Source organism: Bombyx mandarina, chromosome 04, assembly GCF_030267445.1.
Source record: "Bombyx mandarina strain Sakado chromosome 04, ASM3026744v2".
Classification (NCBI taxonomy): domain Eukaryota; kingdom Metazoa; phylum Arthropoda; class Insecta; order Lepidoptera; family Bombycidae; genus Bombyx; species Bombyx mandarina.
Window position 1 is genome coordinate 12,407,958 of NC_143211.1, and position 17,261 is coordinate 12,425,218.

Here is a 17,261-nt window from a genome sequence, read left to right on the forward strand (position 1 = left end):
GAGGGCCTTGCCGTTCAGGGCAAAGTAGAAGGCACCAGACCGCGCGGAAGGCTGCCGATGCGATGGACCAACCAGGTCAAGTCGTCAGTTGGCGCAGCTGTTTGCATGAGTGTATCGGGCTCATCACAAACCGGGAGGAGTGGTGATTGCTCTTGAGGCGCATAACATCTGCCCACAGCCATGATGCTGATTGACGACCACGACCGCTCTGACAAGAGTGATACGACAATGGCAAAATAATAGTTATGATGTTAAATGTGCAATTATACACTATTAGAACGAATTAGGAAACAAAAAAACTCCTTAATATTTAAAAGCCTCGGACCGAGAATAAGCATGTTGTTGCTTCCTCTCTGGTTTTAAGGAATTTTGGTAAAAACCTTTTGCATTGCAATTTTTAAGTTTCAAGCAATCAACATATAGTACGAGTGTATATATTTTTTTAATTTTGCCTCTATCTAGTTTTTGATAAACCATAAACCACATGTTGCGATGGTTAGGTACGCAAATAAATTAATGTTTAGTTGCAACATAATATATGTAGTAGTAGGTGTAATTCAGTGGTACCTTCCCTTCCATGTAAATCTTACCTAGCACCAAAGTCTCCTTTATTCAACAGCATCACTTTCAATACTTTACAGCCTCGTTTACGTACTCGTCCAAATTGTAATGAACTTTGGCTCAAACAAAGACTCATGCCCGTTGCGCTTCCGCTGAGTCGCACTAGGGGCTTTTCGAATTCAAGAACTTTCATGTTCAACTGAAGCAGAAATGGCTTTTTAATACGCTTTTATTAGCTTCAGACGTATGTATGTAACGGAATCTTTGAACATGACTTTGACCCCCTTCAAAATGTCGGATTAACTCGATATTTGGTATACTTATTAAGGACCGATGACAATTTAATACAAAAAAAGGCGAAAAAGAATTGAAAATTTTTAAATTCAACTAAAAAATTAAAAATAATAGTTTAAAAAAACTAACAAAATACGTTTTTATAGAAAATCCAACTAAAAAGTAGAAAATAAATTGTAATAAATTTGAATTAAAAATAGTGTAAGAAAAAAATATTTTATTGTAAAAAAGCGTGGGGTGCATGGTATCAGTAGTTAGTTATAAATATTTTATGAACAGATATGAGTAGAAGGGTTATTTTGATAATACCCTGAAAAGCACCCCACGCTTTTTTCCAATAAAATCATTTTTTCTTACACTATTTTTAGTTCAATTTATTAAAATTTATTTTCTATTTTTTAGTTGGATTTTCTATAAAAGCGTATTTTGTTAGTTTTTTTAAACTATTGTTTATTATGAACTGAAGATTAAATTAAAACTAAATTTAGAAAAGGGGTGTAATAGCCTATTATAATAAAGTGGAAATCAGATGAAAATGGTTGTTTTATCAAGTGGGAACAAGATACATATTTTATGTGGCCAGTGTCTAATTTTTATTGATTCGTACGAGGCTCTTTCTAATATCAATAATATGTATAAAAGATGATATATAGCCTATATAGCTATTAAATGACGAGTGACTAAAATAAAAATAAAAAACCCATCAGACATCATAAATATCAAAAATAGTATACATAAATTAATACTTAGGTATATACGTTTAACACAATTATTTAAGTTACTTTTTAGGTAATGTAGGTATTATTATAAAGAAATTTAACAATTAATAATAATGTAGTCAAATATGTAAGCAAATGACTGTTTTTTTTGTTGTAATTTTATAAAAATGAAAACATTAAGGCTGTTATTAAAGAGAACAGTCTAGACATAAATAACGTAATTTGAATTTAGCGTCAATAATTCTCATGAATTGTTCATTCTGATTTTTGGGTTAATATATTTCAAATATTCTCGTGAAATATTCGTGTGATATAAAGTGGGGTAAAGTGATATAGATATAAATTTCTACGATAGCATAAGATAAGGTAGCTAAACGCGGTATAGAGCTAAGCGCGGTTTTAGTACATTATAAATTACCTTCATATTTTAAACATAAAGCTTCCTTTGTAACAACATTTATAGCAAAACTACGAGGTTAGTAGACACGTGCAATGTAGTATGTGTGTATGTATTATGTAACTACGTATTTATTTAAGCACAAACCTGGACGCTTAATGAACTAATCATTCCAAGTGGCTTAAATTGAATCTTGAGAGGTATTTTCCGATACGGCATTATTTTGCATTTATTTGGTATAACTTTTAAAGAAGATAAAGCATTTTGTATGTCCATAGCAATTTGATTGGTAACAATGTCATTTTTGTGGTCCTGAAGCATCTTTCCTCTAAATTTTTAAACAAAATATACGTAAGTTGGTTGTAAGGATTTAATTTAATGTGAATCATTCAATACAGTGGTAATAATCCAAACAAATCAATATCCAGCAATGTCAACAAATGGTTTACAAAACTGATTTTTTATTAATTTCGAATCAAATAATAAAAGTGTATTGGATCGTTTGAATTATTATCACAATGAGGAAATAACATCATTAATGTATTCTCATTAGTGTTTAAATGTTGCAGTTAAATAATTTGAATTAATACCTAGATGGGCCCGCATCTGCCTGAATATTCGTGTTACTGGGACTAAGGCATACGCTAGTTATCTGAGAGATCGTCGTGTCATCCACAACGGGATACATATCTCTGAATATAAAACTGGCATCGATCGGGATTTTACTGTGGTTCATTACTTCTATTCTACGAATTATTTTCTCCCCAAGCTTAACCGGTCCAAGATCGAAACTCTTTTGGCACCCTTCGTAGAGATCGAATAATAAAGGCACACCTACGAAAAGGAACATTTAAATATTGTTACAAATCAAGTACCTAGTAATGAATTTACGATCCGCCATGACCCACCCACAACCGTCGGGCCAGTAGTCAAGGGCATTAACCCCAATGCAATCCAGTCAATCAACAAATGGATAAAGAACACATGTTTTATAAACTTTTAAAAATAAAATCATTCCAGTCTTAACTAAAACTATACAAAGTTACAACTCAATCGACGTATTGCAGACGAGCGCACAAATTCCGAACCCAAACATTTGCCATATTCAATTTCGATGAAAATAACACAAATATATGTGTTCAAATTAAATATTCACCTTCTCCTTTAATGGTAACGACTTCTTCAACGAGAGAATTTACCCAGAATTGTAATTTAAACTCATATTCTCTGACTTGTTTCGGTCTGAAGAAAATGGCTATCTTTAATCTTTGATTTGCTTCAACGCAAGACACTTTGGGATAATCGACGTATAACTCCGGTAAATTGTTGAAATTCAAATCAATGCTGTCATTAAAATAATAAGAAATGAACTAAACAAATCGTACAAAAATAAAATAATTATTTGAATACGGATAACATATTAATTTACATACGTCAAAGGGGTTTTATCGTTGTTACAAAAGGCTATATTTTTCTTGTATGTACTGTCTGGTGCATTCGCAAAACACTTTCCAAAATCGTAATCCATACACGTGAAATGGTACAAGGGTTTCTCGATTTCAGCGTATAAAAATATATTATATTCTGGACCATCAGAAATCTGTAAACAAATCAATTGATCTGATATTTGAGCCGTATTTCAACTACAATTATTTTTTTCTAACATCACTTAAATCAACGACGAGCTCCCAGACAGACATAGTAACAGGAATGCTACCCCAATGAGATTAATATTTTTTTATTAAACTCTTAGTTACATTCTTAATGGACAAAAAAAAATCCCTTAAAACCGTATTAAAAGGACACGGTAGGAAAGGTAACACGGTTGTTTCGCAACAAAACTAGGCAGATTGGTTATACCAATAGAAACCATATTTCATACCATACTCTTTACCCTTATGCCAATACGAAGGCTTTTGAGTAGCCTAACGTACTAGGGGTGTCGATACGGAGCCGGTATTCAGTAAAATAGTTCGTGAAGATAATCCTTTATGTTCCCGGCATGCCTTCGAAAAAGTGATAGCCTACGTCAATGGCTTCGCTAGCCACTAACATTCCTTAAAAAAATTACTTTCAGTTATTGCAAAAATCAACATATCAATAATAAAATTAGTTTCACTAACAAATAATGTAACAGGGAACGCCTGAACCGGGACTTGTTTTAGTGTGAAGTACAGGACGCACTCAACCTCGCCACTCGGAGTTACGTGACCACACTTAGGTTCTACGGTGACTTGTAGATACTTCTTGACAGCCCTCGTATCATAACGCCAATCGAAAAAGAAAGTTGCGGAGCCATCATTTTTTATAGTAAACGGTACTGTTCTTTCATACGTCGACGCAGTCTACGAAGATAATGGTATACGGCTACATTATAAATGGAATGGTAAAAAAAATGTCAAATTTAGACTCGGTTGATTTTTTTTTATTGCTTAGATAGGTGGACGAGCTCACAGTCCACCTGGTGTTTTTTTTTAACTGCCTAGATATGTGCGCGAGCTCACAGCCCACCTAGTGTTAAGTGGTTACTGGAGCCCATAGACATCTACAACGTAAATGCGCCACCCACCTTGAGATATAAGTTCTAAGGTCTCAGTATAGTTACAACGGCTGCCCCGCCCTTCAAACCGAAACGCATTACTGCTTCACGGCAGAAATAGGCAGGGTGGTGGTACCTACCCGTGCGGACTCACAAGAGGTCCTACCACCAGTAACAATATCAACCATCGTTATGATGACGTAAATAGGTGATTACCTGATCCAAATATATTTTAGTTAACGCATCATTGTTCAAAATGTGTTCGTTCCCAATCAAATAATACGTTACTTTAGGTTTTATTTCATAGCTCAGCGCATTCACGCACAAAGTCAAAAACTTTTTCAAGTGAGTTACGCTACAAAATAGCTTGAACGATAACGGACCGTCCAATATCGGAGTGTAGATTATTCTGTAAAATAAACGATGAGCAATATCAAAGGTCTATCCGTCTTAAATTAGGCTGGGGCCCTTGGGCACACAAGAATTTGAGGCCCTTTTGGAAAGTAAAAAAAGCGAATTATAATAACATTTTTTTACTGAGTATGACCATTTATTATAGGTAATCAAATACGGTATGATATAATATGTCATTAATGATATTAGAATGCTGCTGGTTTTTTGGTTACGATCACGATAACGGAAACCGAATAAATGTGTGAGAGAAATTGACGGTCCTTAGGGGCCCCCTGAGAATGGGGGCCCTGGGCACGGGCCCCGTGTGCCCTTATGGTAAAGACGGTATTGGGTCTATCTATCTATCTCTAAGTAGATAAAAGGACATGGCCACTCTCCATACATTGCACGTCCCACTAAACGAAGTTCAAGGACAGTAATGAAATTAAGTTTAAATAACAGCTTATATATCCCTTTTATTATAAACAAATTAAAATCAATATTGTTCATGGGGATACAGAGTTATTTAAGAAATAAGATAAGATTTTTAGGTTACCTATATCATATGATTTGCTGTCAATAGACTTATACTTTAACATTATCATCAGCTTAAATATTATTTATATTACTATACTTTGTAACACAGACATACATTCGTGTCCTTGAGAGCACTAGTAGCTGGGCCGAAAATGGCCCATGTCCTTTGTCGCATAGATTATTGTTCTACTTACTTAATAGGAGTTTCGGACATTGGTTTCATGATCCCGCACGCGGGTTCAACGACAACTGGTGTTTTCCCAGAGTCGTTGCACAATGAATCACCTTTAAATTCGAATTTCAGACTTTCGTTTTCATTGTTTTGTAATATCACAACGTCGGTTTTCGTGAAGCCAACCAGTGAATTTTTAATGACCAGAATCGTGGGTACAAATACAACGTCTGGTTCTCTGACAGTGCCGACTATGAGTAAGTTCATGACGAGATTTCGTGACGGTATCAAGAATTTCCATTGTGATTCATAAACCTTAAAATGTGAAATAAACATTTCAAATATTGTGTTATTTAGATAGGGATTAATGAACTATTCGAAATTGGGTATCCATGATACGAACAATATATTTATAGTAACAATAAATCTACGATTGGAAATCATTTCGGAACATGCCTAAACATCAAATCATTCTCTTCTATACTAATATTATAAAGAGGAAAGATTTGTTTGTTTGTTTGTTTCGAATAGGCTCCGAAACTACTGGACCAATTTGAAAAATTCTTTTTCCATTAGAAGCCGACATTGTCCCTGATGAACATAGGCTACATTTTTTAATTTTTTTTTTTTTTTGGTTTCATGTTTGTTTTAATGTTTCCGAAGCGAAGCGAGGGCGGGTCGCTAGTGATATTATAAAATAGTTCAGGATGCACGATCAGAGTTCTACAGAAGTCAGATTACAAAACTCGGGAAATGTATCGTTTGAACATAATATTGTCACTTTTATTCAATTCATGAATTTCAGTTTAATTTTTGTCTATTAATTTTCTATATTTGTGTATCTGAAGTAAAGTTGTTGTATTTTTTGTACGAGGAGCACTGCTGCTTGTGATACACGTTTTATCACCGAGTTCAATCACAGATGCAAATTATGATTGTGTTTCTACTTCTATGTTAAAAATAAATTAATAAAAATTAAAATAAATAAAATCACTTGTTCACAATATACCTAAAACTTATTTCTCATTTACAACATTGCCGATGTCCGATATCATGAAATAAATACATAGGGTTTTCTTAACTTGGTACTTAGATGATCGAACTTAACTTTTTTATTTTAGAATTGATTTAAAATAACATGAAGTTTAAAAATAATAGTGCAGTGCATTAAATAGTTAGGTTACAACTGTGTTATAAAGTTAGTTGATAGTTACCCCCGGCTCTGTTGGTGAAAATGTAAACGTCACGTCTGCTAGTGTACCACCCTCGATGTATCCTTTTAATTTATTGCAGTGAACGGGGACGAGTTCTGCGCTGTCAGACTGAACCATTTCAAATATAAACTCGTAAGGTTCATTCGTTGGATTAATTACGTTGAACGATCTAGGACATTCAGATTATTACCTCCGTATTCTTTATAAAAAAAAACAATAGTTTAAAAAAACTATCAAAATACGGATTTATAGAAAATCCAACTAAAAAATAGAAAATATTTTTTAATAAATTAGAATAAAAAATAGTGTAAGAAAAAATGATTTTATTGTAAAAAAAAAAGCGTGGGGTGCATGGTATTTATTTTTCATTTTTTAGTTGTATTTCAATTTTTTTATTTTTTTTTACGTTTTTTTAAATATTGAATTGTCATCGTTCCTTAATAAGTATACCAAATTTCGAGTTAATCCGACGTTTTGAAGGGAGTTATCATGTTCAAAGATTCCGTTACATACTCACATACATACGTCTGAAGCTAATAAAAGCGTATTAAAAATCTAAGTATGTTCCGTCTAATATTTAACTTAAGAGGGTTTTACTTTTTTCTTGATAGCAAAAACGAAAATGGTGATTCGAGTTTTGTCCTAAATTATTACGTTACATTTTCATTTTAACGCTTACGTGCAAGTCCCATAAGTGGTAAAAGTGCCAAATTAACATATTCTACGACCATAGAGCCTACCCGACCCCCCTAGAGACTGTTAAGCAGTAAGAGATGACACTACTATTACGGGCTCAAAGTAACCACCAGTGTCACATGCAAACTTTACGAGTAATAGCCGGAGGATTATGTAAAAATCTCTGACCACAAATAACACTTTACATGTGACCAGCGCTTGTCATGAAAAAATTTTGACATTGAGATACTGCATTGGCGTCGTTACTGATTTGCCTGAACATGAGCTCATGAAAATCTGCACTTGTCTTGCTTAATTGATAGAACAAACTATTTAAAACTTGCGAATACTTTTTATAACATCCGGATCCTAGTACATTAAATTCCAGTACGGCTGTATGTGGAGGCAGTACAACGCTACCCGGTCTCCTTCTGTCTGATGTTAAATAGTTACTTTCTTCTATGTCGAGATGACAAAACGGTACCAGTGAATCGGCTACGATCTTGCAAGACACGTTCTGGTCGTATGGATCCAAATTATCTATTAAAAATATAATTATTATTAATTATTAAGCCACTCTAATGTAAGCCAGAAGTGATATTATCTACACTGGTGGTAGGACCTCTTGGGAGTCCGCACCGCCTATTTCCTCCGTGAAGCAGTAATGCGTTTCGGTTCCAAGGGTGGGATAGCCGTTGTAACTATACTGAGACCTTAGAACTTATATCTCAAGGTGGGTGGCGCATTTACGTTGTAGACGTCTATGGGCTCCAGTAACCACTTAAAATCAGGTGGGCTGTGAACTCGTCCATCCATCTAAGCAATAAAAAAAAAGGTGGTCGAGCTTACGTTCAGCGGCTTTTGAATTTAAAAACATGCCACAGCGTGACATTGAGCTATCACGCAAAAGAGCCGGCATGCACGTCAAATCGCAGAGAACTTCTAACCTTTTAAGATATACCTAACTTAATTGGCATTCTCCAATGGATGTCTAATAAGAAATGCGTTGAAGAAACTTGCGTTTCTCTATGCAAAATTTTGCAAAATATTGCATAGATCCGATTGCGTTAGAAATAGCCAGGTTTGAAGTAAGAAGTTAGGTAGGAAAATAACTGAAAGTGCTGCTACTACTAATGAGTGATAGGAAAGTAGCTGTCCGGAAGTTGAGAACGCGTGTCTGTATCTTCTAATTAACAACAGATGATAATAATAATAATTAAATATAATATTTATTTCTTATTTTTAGTACATTTAGCTTAAAATATTTACCAATTGTACTCCTTAACCTCACTTTGTACTTAAAAGCTTCAAAAGGAGAAAATGTAATTCTGAACTGCCTTATCTCATTCGGCTTCAAACATTCCTTATCAGGTTCGACTTTAAACGGTAAATCTACTTCAAACCAGGTGTCCACGCTTTGTCTGTCGTCATTTTTACTAAACAATGTCTCTTTACTTGGCACTGAAAATAGGTAATTTGTAGTGTCTATGGTAATTTGTAGTGTAGTAGTGTCTATAGGCGACAGTGATCATTTGCCAACAGGTTCACTGCAGGCCTATCTACCTGCTTAGGTAACAAACCGGATAACCGGACAATGTCTCTTTATTTATCATTAACGGCTTTATATGATAAACGGAAAAATAATGGAGCTATGGTACAATAGTGAAAAGCATACAGTATAATACGTTATTTTGAAAGTGAAACTTTTATTATTACATCGTTTCAAACTTTTCCCTCTATGTGTTGCATGTCGCGTGACGGTCGGCCGCGGAGTAGGGATAAAATGAAAGGCGCTCGTCAGAGCAGCCAAGGCCAATATGGCGGCGCCTATAATTCGCAGCAGCTGACCGTGTAGTGTATAGACTATTACTCATTTGTGCTAGTCCTCCATGCTATTTTGTTTTTGTTTTTGTCAGTGTTTAATGTAAATGTTGTTTGTCAGAGTTAAATGTCTATAATGTGAAAAAAGTTTCACTTTTACCGTGGTTTCATATAACCAGTGGTTACCGTTCCTCGTGGACGTCAGCAATGCCAGGGGCAGAGCCAAGCCACTGCTTACCGCTAAATATCAATATACATAACTATCAAGGTATATTTCCATCATTATTTTAAAACACTTACATTTTTCTTGGTCTATATTAGGTAGTTCGTTTCTGTTCATTGCATTGTACTCATTAAAACTATCATCGACACTAACATTGTTTGTATCTTCTTCAATTATCTAAAATTTCAGATTATAATAATTTCAATGTTAAAATAAATAAAAAATCAATAAATCATTAAAGATCATAAAACTATAACAGATTTTACCGATCCGCACACATTATCGAAAACTCTTAATGGAAATTCATCGTCAATTTGAAAGGTCCAAGCTATCTTCATAGGTACATTCCCTACATTTTCAACCTCGAAGTCTATGGTTCTGTTCTAAAAATATATATATGTAAATACATTAACAAGTTAAAATGTACAATTTTAATATTACAATCTTAGCTCTTCATATTTTTAACTCTCGTCTCGCTTCGGTTTCTTTAATGCAGAGGGTCGTAACCACCTCCTCGCAACAACAATTAATTGTGGACCACTCTACGCTAAGATTTTTTTTAACTGCTTCTATGGATGAACGAGTTTACGGCCGAACTGGTGTTAAGTAGTTACCGGAGCCTATAGATATCTACAACGTAAATGCGGCCACCCACCTTAAGACATGAGTTGTAAGGTCTCACTTTTAACAGTACAACGGCTGCCCCGCCCTTCAAACCGAAACGCATTACTGCTTCACGGCAGAAATAGGCAGGGTGGTGCTACATACCCGTGCGGTCTCAGAAGACGTCCTACCACCAGTAATTACGAAAACTATAATTTTGCGGGTTAGATTTTTATTACACACGATGTTATTCCTTAACCGTGGAAGTCAATCGCGAACATTTGTTAAGTACGTATTTCATTGGAAAAATTGTTACCTGCCGGCGGGATTTGAACACCGGTGCATCGCTACATACGAATGTACCGGACGTCTTATCCTTTGGGCCACGACGAATTTGTCCCTATCTGCCGTCGAGTGTAGAGCATCGTGGACTGTGATGTCGAGAGTAGTGCGAATCTAGTCAGTCCAACGTGTTCAGCTTCCACCTAGTGGTCTTTTCCTACCACTTTTTAACTATACCTTTATTAATGTAATTTAATCGTCGATAATAATAAAGTCGTACTTGGTATATGAAGGTATCCGGTAAAATATATTCTTCATTCAATGAACATGCATATTTCGTATATTCAGTGACCGCTGAATAAATAACTACCATATTTATTTCAGAAAAATAGTCACTAGTTAAGGTTGGCTGTTCTTCTAAAACGACTTCTAGTCTTTCATTGACGCTTCTAAAATTATACCAATCAAATTAATATTTGCAATTACTAATGAAAGTTTTTAGATAAAAAAATAACTAGATATTAGTTAGGAACGCACATATTTTGGTCAAACAATGTTATAGTTTGGCGGTTATCCCATGTGGCACCGTTTAGATCACCTAGTGTATCATCGCTTATCACTGTCAGGGTACAATGGAAGACTTCCTGCAATAAGCAAGTTGACATTTTTGACATAAAAATAGACCGTGATTCATCATGACTCGTAATAAATAAATAAATATTGCTTAGGTGGGTGGACGAGCTCACAGCCCACCCGATGTTATGTGGTTACTGGAGCCCATAGACATCTACAACGTAAGTAAGGTGTTGAGTATAAGTTCTAAGATCTCAGTATAGTAACAAAGGCTGCCCTACCCTTCAGACCTGATATGATTGGAAACAAAAAATAAGAACACGGAAGTAATGTATACTGTTTTTAATTTTACGCTAGATGAGAGGGCACTGCTTTAAATTATCGTGACGATTAGCATGCGCATTTCTAAAATTCAGTTCGGGCAAAAGGGATAGAACGTGTTTTTTGAATTCCTATCCAAAAGTTATAATATTTACTTTTATTTCCATCAGTTTTATTTTTTGTTATCTTGGTTCTTTGATTGAACTTGATTACTCAACAAACGATTTTAATAAAGACAGTATTCAACTCCCCTATTTTTAGTTTTACTTTAACGTAATTTACACAGAATCTCAATTCCTTCTCTTACCTTTTTAATAACAACTGGTTGTCCAGCAAAGAAAATTATTTCCAAATCTTTCTCTTCGCCAGGCGAAATATAACCAACTGATGGATTTACTACAATATAATCTACTTTATCCCAAATAAATTTATAAACTTTTTCCGAATTGTTTATCATGATGATGGATCTCTTTTGTAATGAACACAATTCACATCCACCAAAATCTAAGACATACTTTAGACATGCGTTTTGTAAGCTACATTCACTTTGCTTCGTAGAGCCTACTGACACTCTTTTAGTTTTTCGTGTTTCTAGCTGTTTAGATTTCTTTTTATCGACAGGAGCACTGCGGCTTTTTTTTCGACTATCCATAGTGGATACTGTTGACATTGTCCTGGCGATTAAATGCGAGTTTTAACTTTAAATCCCAAAATAGTTTGTGAAATTATAAAAATTAATAACATGAAATTTTACCCGTCACCGGAATATCGATAAGTTTCTAAATCTGTATCCATCGGCAGCATTTCTATGCCCATTAGTATTACGTCTTCCATAAAGGATTCACCTTCACATAAGACCTAAACGAATTTAATTAACAACAGACTTGAAATAAAAATTATGTACACTATGTTAGCGGTGAAAAACAAATTTACAAATTACCGTGAAATATTCATAAGGATTGTCTACAATAGTCAGTTTCACGTCGCAACTAATCTTGCCTTTTTTTAGTGGGTTATAATTAACGTTAATTGTAGCAATTTCTTCAGGTTTCAATGTTATAATCATTGTTAGATTCGATTTGTCTAAAATTATTATTAACACAGGTATAGATTATATGTATTAAAAGAAGGTAGACATTAATTAGCTTTTGATTGCATACTAAATTTAAAAAAAAATTGGCAACAACTGCTCTTTACCGTAATTTTCAATCACATCGATTTCTTGATCTGCTGCAGTCGATAACCAGAACACTGGTCGTAGGTCATGCTGTTGTTCTATGATCTTCAAAACAACAACGCTTATTACAGTGCTAACATTTTTAAAACGAATGACTTTAGTATTAATCGACCCTAGACAGGTAACTGGAAATGTTAAGAGCGCAAGCCTGTTTTGCCTTAACAACGGTGCTACAATTTTTATTCTGGGTATAATCCCTTCGCCTATCAAACAAATCCGAAACGATTGTTCTTGGCTTTCTAACAGTTTAAGTTTTATCTCTAATACTGCTCGGTATTCCTAAAAAATAAATATGAAAACGATAAATCGACGAATATAAGGAAGCGAATAAAAAATATTTCACAAATAACAATAAATCTCACAATACCTGAAGAGCTTTCGGCCTAAATATTATACCAAGCTTTTTATGAGTCAATGGTTCGATGTGGGTTTCATATTTATCTAAGGAGAATATCGTATTGTCCGTATTCGACTGGTATTGTAATTTCATTGTTAACGCACAAGCAACTAGACCACTGTTAGACAAATCTAATGCAGCAGTGAAACTAGTATTCACTGTTACACTGAAGAAGTGTAATGTTACTGAATTTTCGACAAACACACAATGCGCTGTATACTGAAAAGAAGAAAAGGAAAGATAAAACATTTTATGTATTCAACTTACCACATAGTACCTCATGTGCATACCTCGGGAACTTTATATTCCGATAAATCTCTTACAATTAAATGTTCTCTAAAAGTAGTCTCTATATTCCAGATATCTAAAGTCGGCATTGCTCCAGTCCCAACTAGTTTTAATGGCACTCCCTGTGCCTCTGCTGGACAAGTATCGCTGATTATAAAACTAATGGTTTCTTCGAATTTTTTGGCTGCAGTCGCCAAAAATTGTATTTGAATCGTTTTACTTGTACCGGGTGCAAGAAGATTGTCGTCGTTCATTATCAGAAAATTTCCACATTTCATTGGAGGATTTTTTATTCTGATCAAAAATTAAATTTATGTTATTCTGTTTCTTAGAAGTAAATAAGATCTCCAATGGGAACAAACACATAACAATAGGTTATACAACTCTTAATGTTATCTAAAACATGATTTGTAATACTGATGTAAAGTAGTAAATGCTTATGAAAGAATTATGAGATACAACTAGTAACATGAACAAAAGTGTCGTTTTGAAATCATACTTGTTGTCTTTGCCTTTTGTTGGAAGTTGCTGGACTGCGGGATCCACCTGGTACTGAGATGGCAGCACGATTTCATACGTAAAGGGACATTTACTGGTATTGTTCAATATTACTTCTCTCACAACGCCACTGCCAACTGGTATTATGTGGAAATTTAACTCACCCAGTGGAAACAAAGTGAATCTAAAATATAAACGAAACTAATTTGTAGAAAGACGATGAGAAGTTGCTTGTAATAACTGAATATCATGAGAGGTACATATTCAGGATTATTAAGTAACTAACGGCCCGCTCCGGCTCCGCTCGGGTCTTTAACAAACATTTCGACGATATTTGACGTAGTTTTATTTTTTTAAATAATAGATCATAACGGCATAACTATAATAGTTAGACATGCCGCGACGCTTTTTGTAAATAATAATGTGTTCTACAAAGTCGTAGTACATTATTTTATACTATCATCAATAGTTTTCGCAGGGCACGCGATGTAAAGAATATTTTAGGTATTTTTTTTACACCTTGGGTTACATTAGTGGAGTTTTAGTAATGATACCAAATTTTTTCAAAAAAGGTTATAGTCTATATCACTCGGGAATAGTGTAGCTTCCAAACAGTTAAAGAATTTTTCAAATCGGTTCAGTAGTTTCGGAGCCTATTCAATACAAACAAACAAACAAACAAATCTTTCCTCTTTATAATATTAGTATAGAAGTATAGATATAACAGAGTAGGGATAGAATGCTTACGTGTTGTAAAACGATGCGATAGTAACACAAACTGGAAACTTGGCAACAACGACTTGGCTTTTACTGCTATCAAGTAGCGTGCAGATGTACGCGGGCTCTTTTACAAGATTTACAGAAGTTGTAGGGGTACATTCAAATTCTAATGAAATAAGCTTTAAAGTTGGTGGAATAACGCCACATTCCGGCTCGACTTCGAACGACCGCAGCAAAGAAGGTTCCGGAAAATTCTTGACCTTCTTAAGTCTTAAAAGAAATTTAATTCATTAATAAGAATCGCCACGATTGAATTTAAATTTATATAAGAGACATACTTGTAATAAATACTATATTTTCCGCGATTCAACAGATACATTTCTCTCACGACAGTCGAATTGACTTTTACGTTGCCGTAGTTTAGGAAATTCTCTGAAGGATTTTCGTAAGCGCAATCCACCATTACGTCATAGCATTCGGCCGATAAATATATGCTATCCACTATCATGGGTTCTCCGCGACCTTCTTCATCGTAAATCTGAAATATATTGCTATGTGCAAAAACAGTCATTTTTCAGAATGTACCTGAAGCGTGAAAATTGTAACTCACATCGATTATTAGTTGTTTGTGTGAAATGACGCCAACACTACAAGCTATATACGTCACCGGCACAACTTGGTTATCTTGCCTGGCGATTATACCGGATGTACGTGCTATAATGAAATCTTTTAAAAACTCTTGTGCGTTTCGTATCTTCCACATTATAGGCAAAATAGAATCGTTTCTTACAATAAACCTGTCATCTTCACGCCGATACAGTAAATGTTTTCCGTATTCTAGAACAGTTGAAGGATATGTGTTAATTTGTTTCAACTGCATAAATTTGACGTTTTACTTTAAACTTACCAATTAATTTATTCAGTGGCAATATTTCAACGGAAGGCAAAACACCACTACACGATATGTTTACTGCTATCACTTCAGGGTTATCTTTGATGCAAAATAGCAGTACACTGTTATATGTTCCTACTTCATTGGGAGCCGCTGAAATAATCACAGTTTCGCGACATCCAGGCTATAAATAAAATAAAAAGTGAAACAAACTTAAAACTTTCCAGAAACAATTTGAGCAAGATATTAATATTGTACCTCTAATCGAATAAATTGTTTGTTTATTTGAAAAACACTAGTTTCTTCCAAAAATTCTATATCCACGTCAGCGGTGATTAATGATGAATTTCGGAGACAAATTGTGTATTCTTCTTCGTAAATTCTGTTTGGAAATATTTTTTGTTGTTTAAATAAGCTATGTAAATAATTGTTATTCATGTTTAATAAATAATACTACTATACATTAAACTGTGACAATAATTTGACACCTAAGAACATCAACTAATATTTTATATACTGAATTGTACCTATTATTTCCAATGAAAATTGGTCCAAATTGGAACATTTTAAGGTCATCCAAATAAGTCTTTTTATAGATTGTATCGTCCATAGTTCTACGAATAAAATTTTGGAACATCTTTTTAGGTCTTGTATCTAGTCTGAAAACCAAAACGAACGTAGGTGAATTAAAATCAATGAAATCGAATCCTATTGTTGTTTCACTATATTCATGTGCTCACAAAAACAAGACTTAGATTTTATTACCCCGTTATTCATAAACGATCTACTGATAACTATTTCTAGATTAAAACGCAATTCGTCTCTTTCTCGTATTTGAAGCTATTTGAAATGGAAAATACAACATTCTTTCCATATAATAATACCATGTTTGTATAAAATCGTCGTAGCCTCAATTACTCAATACAATGAAATGACATCGTGTCACAAAAATCAAACGTGCAAAATTTGCAAATTTGTGGAATTACTTGTTTGTTCTAGATCGTATTGTAGCCTACATGGGTAAGTATCACCATACAAATATATCTTCATAATTCACTTAAAAGAAAAGTAATATTTTAACTGTTTTAGTTATGAATGAACAGCACTCGTTTTGAAGTTACCTAGGCAAATCGCATATTCCTCGAACTTTGATCGTTACCCTCGATTCAGGCCACCCGCTTACTTCGACGAAGCGTTTCACGCTAAAATTACCTTCTACGTGTGGACTGAACGAGTATTTGCATCTAACTAGGTCACCGGGCTGCAGAACTAGACGCCCGCCAGGCGCTGCGAAAACAATATCAGCTCAAACAATAAAATTCTCACTGATCCATATCCATCCAATAGCATTATAAAATTTTAATAATGTGCTATACACAAAATTTTACTACGAACATCATCATTCTCCTGCCCTTCTCCCAGTCACCTGGGGGCGACACAACATGTTATCTCTTTCCATACTCCTCTATCATATACCATTTCTTCGCTCACTCCCCTCTTACACATATCATCTTTCACGCAATCCATCCATTTCTCCTTAGCCTTCCACATGCGTAATAACACTCTCTTACCGACCTTATTGTCGTTTCGTCTCTTCACATGTACATACCATCCCTCTATATACAGCTTATATTGATAATTAACACACTACCTTTTTTAAATTTATATTAGAATTCTCGATTTTTTTATAAAATTCTATTATTCTTTTTAAATAAACAAACAAGCTCTTAGTTACTTTGGTGTGAAGTTGCTACAATTGACACCAATACAATGTGTATGCATTCGCTCACCGAGATCGAGGAGGTGATTTATTTTTCCTTTGACAGATGAACGAGTTCATGGATCACCCGGTGTTAACTGGTTACCGGAGCACAGACATCAATAAGGTTAATGCCGTTACACATC

The 17,261-nt window shown here is 34.5% G+C and overlaps 1 protein-coding gene across 1 annotated transcript in view; it reads right to left on the reverse strand.

The window, feature by feature from the left end:
* LOC114248929 (axonemal central pair apparatus protein HYDIN) overlaps positions 1-17,261 on the reverse strand; it is a 57,215-nt gene that overhangs the window by 7,938 nt on the left and 32,016 nt on the right. The window contains exons 42-70 of the mRNA XM_089740371.1: positions 16,478-16,643; positions 15,884-16,015; positions 15,615-15,738; positions 15,372-15,540; positions 15,075-15,301; positions 14,803-15,002; positions 14,492-14,734; positions 13,746-13,928; positions 13,249-13,540; positions 12,929-13,177; positions 12,522-12,840; positions 12,265-12,407; positions 12,079-12,182; positions 11,632-11,998; positions 10,968-11,074; positions 10,711-10,879; positions 9,812-9,928; positions 9,623-9,722; positions 8,771-8,962; positions 7,852-8,041; positions 6,827-6,995; positions 5,635-5,927; positions 4,727-4,919; positions 4,095-4,316; positions 3,405-3,571; positions 3,128-3,315; positions 2,562-2,805; positions 2,119-2,299; positions 591-760 (exon numbers count right to left, since the gene is read on the reverse strand). Of these exons, the coding sequence (XP_089596497.1) occupies positions 591-760; positions 2,119-2,299; positions 2,562-2,805; positions 3,128-3,315; positions 3,405-3,571; positions 4,095-4,316; positions 4,727-4,919; positions 5,635-5,927; positions 6,827-6,995; positions 7,852-8,041; positions 8,771-8,962; positions 9,623-9,722; positions 9,812-9,928; positions 10,711-10,879; positions 10,968-11,074; positions 11,632-11,998; positions 12,079-12,182; positions 12,265-12,407; positions 12,522-12,840; positions 12,929-13,177; positions 13,249-13,540; positions 13,746-13,928; positions 14,492-14,734; positions 14,803-15,002; positions 15,075-15,301; positions 15,372-15,540; positions 15,615-15,738; positions 15,884-16,015; positions 16,478-16,643 (5,620 nt within the window). The remainder of the gene's footprint in view (positions 1-590; positions 761-2,118; positions 2,300-2,561; positions 2,806-3,127; positions 3,316-3,404; positions 3,572-4,094; positions 4,317-4,726; positions 4,920-5,634; positions 5,928-6,826; positions 6,996-7,851; positions 8,042-8,770; positions 8,963-9,622; positions 9,723-9,811; positions 9,929-10,710; positions 10,880-10,967; positions 11,075-11,631; positions 11,999-12,078; positions 12,183-12,264; positions 12,408-12,521; positions 12,841-12,928; positions 13,178-13,248; positions 13,541-13,745; positions 13,929-14,491; positions 14,735-14,802; positions 15,003-15,074; positions 15,302-15,371; positions 15,541-15,614; positions 15,739-15,883; positions 16,016-16,477; positions 16,644-17,261) is intronic.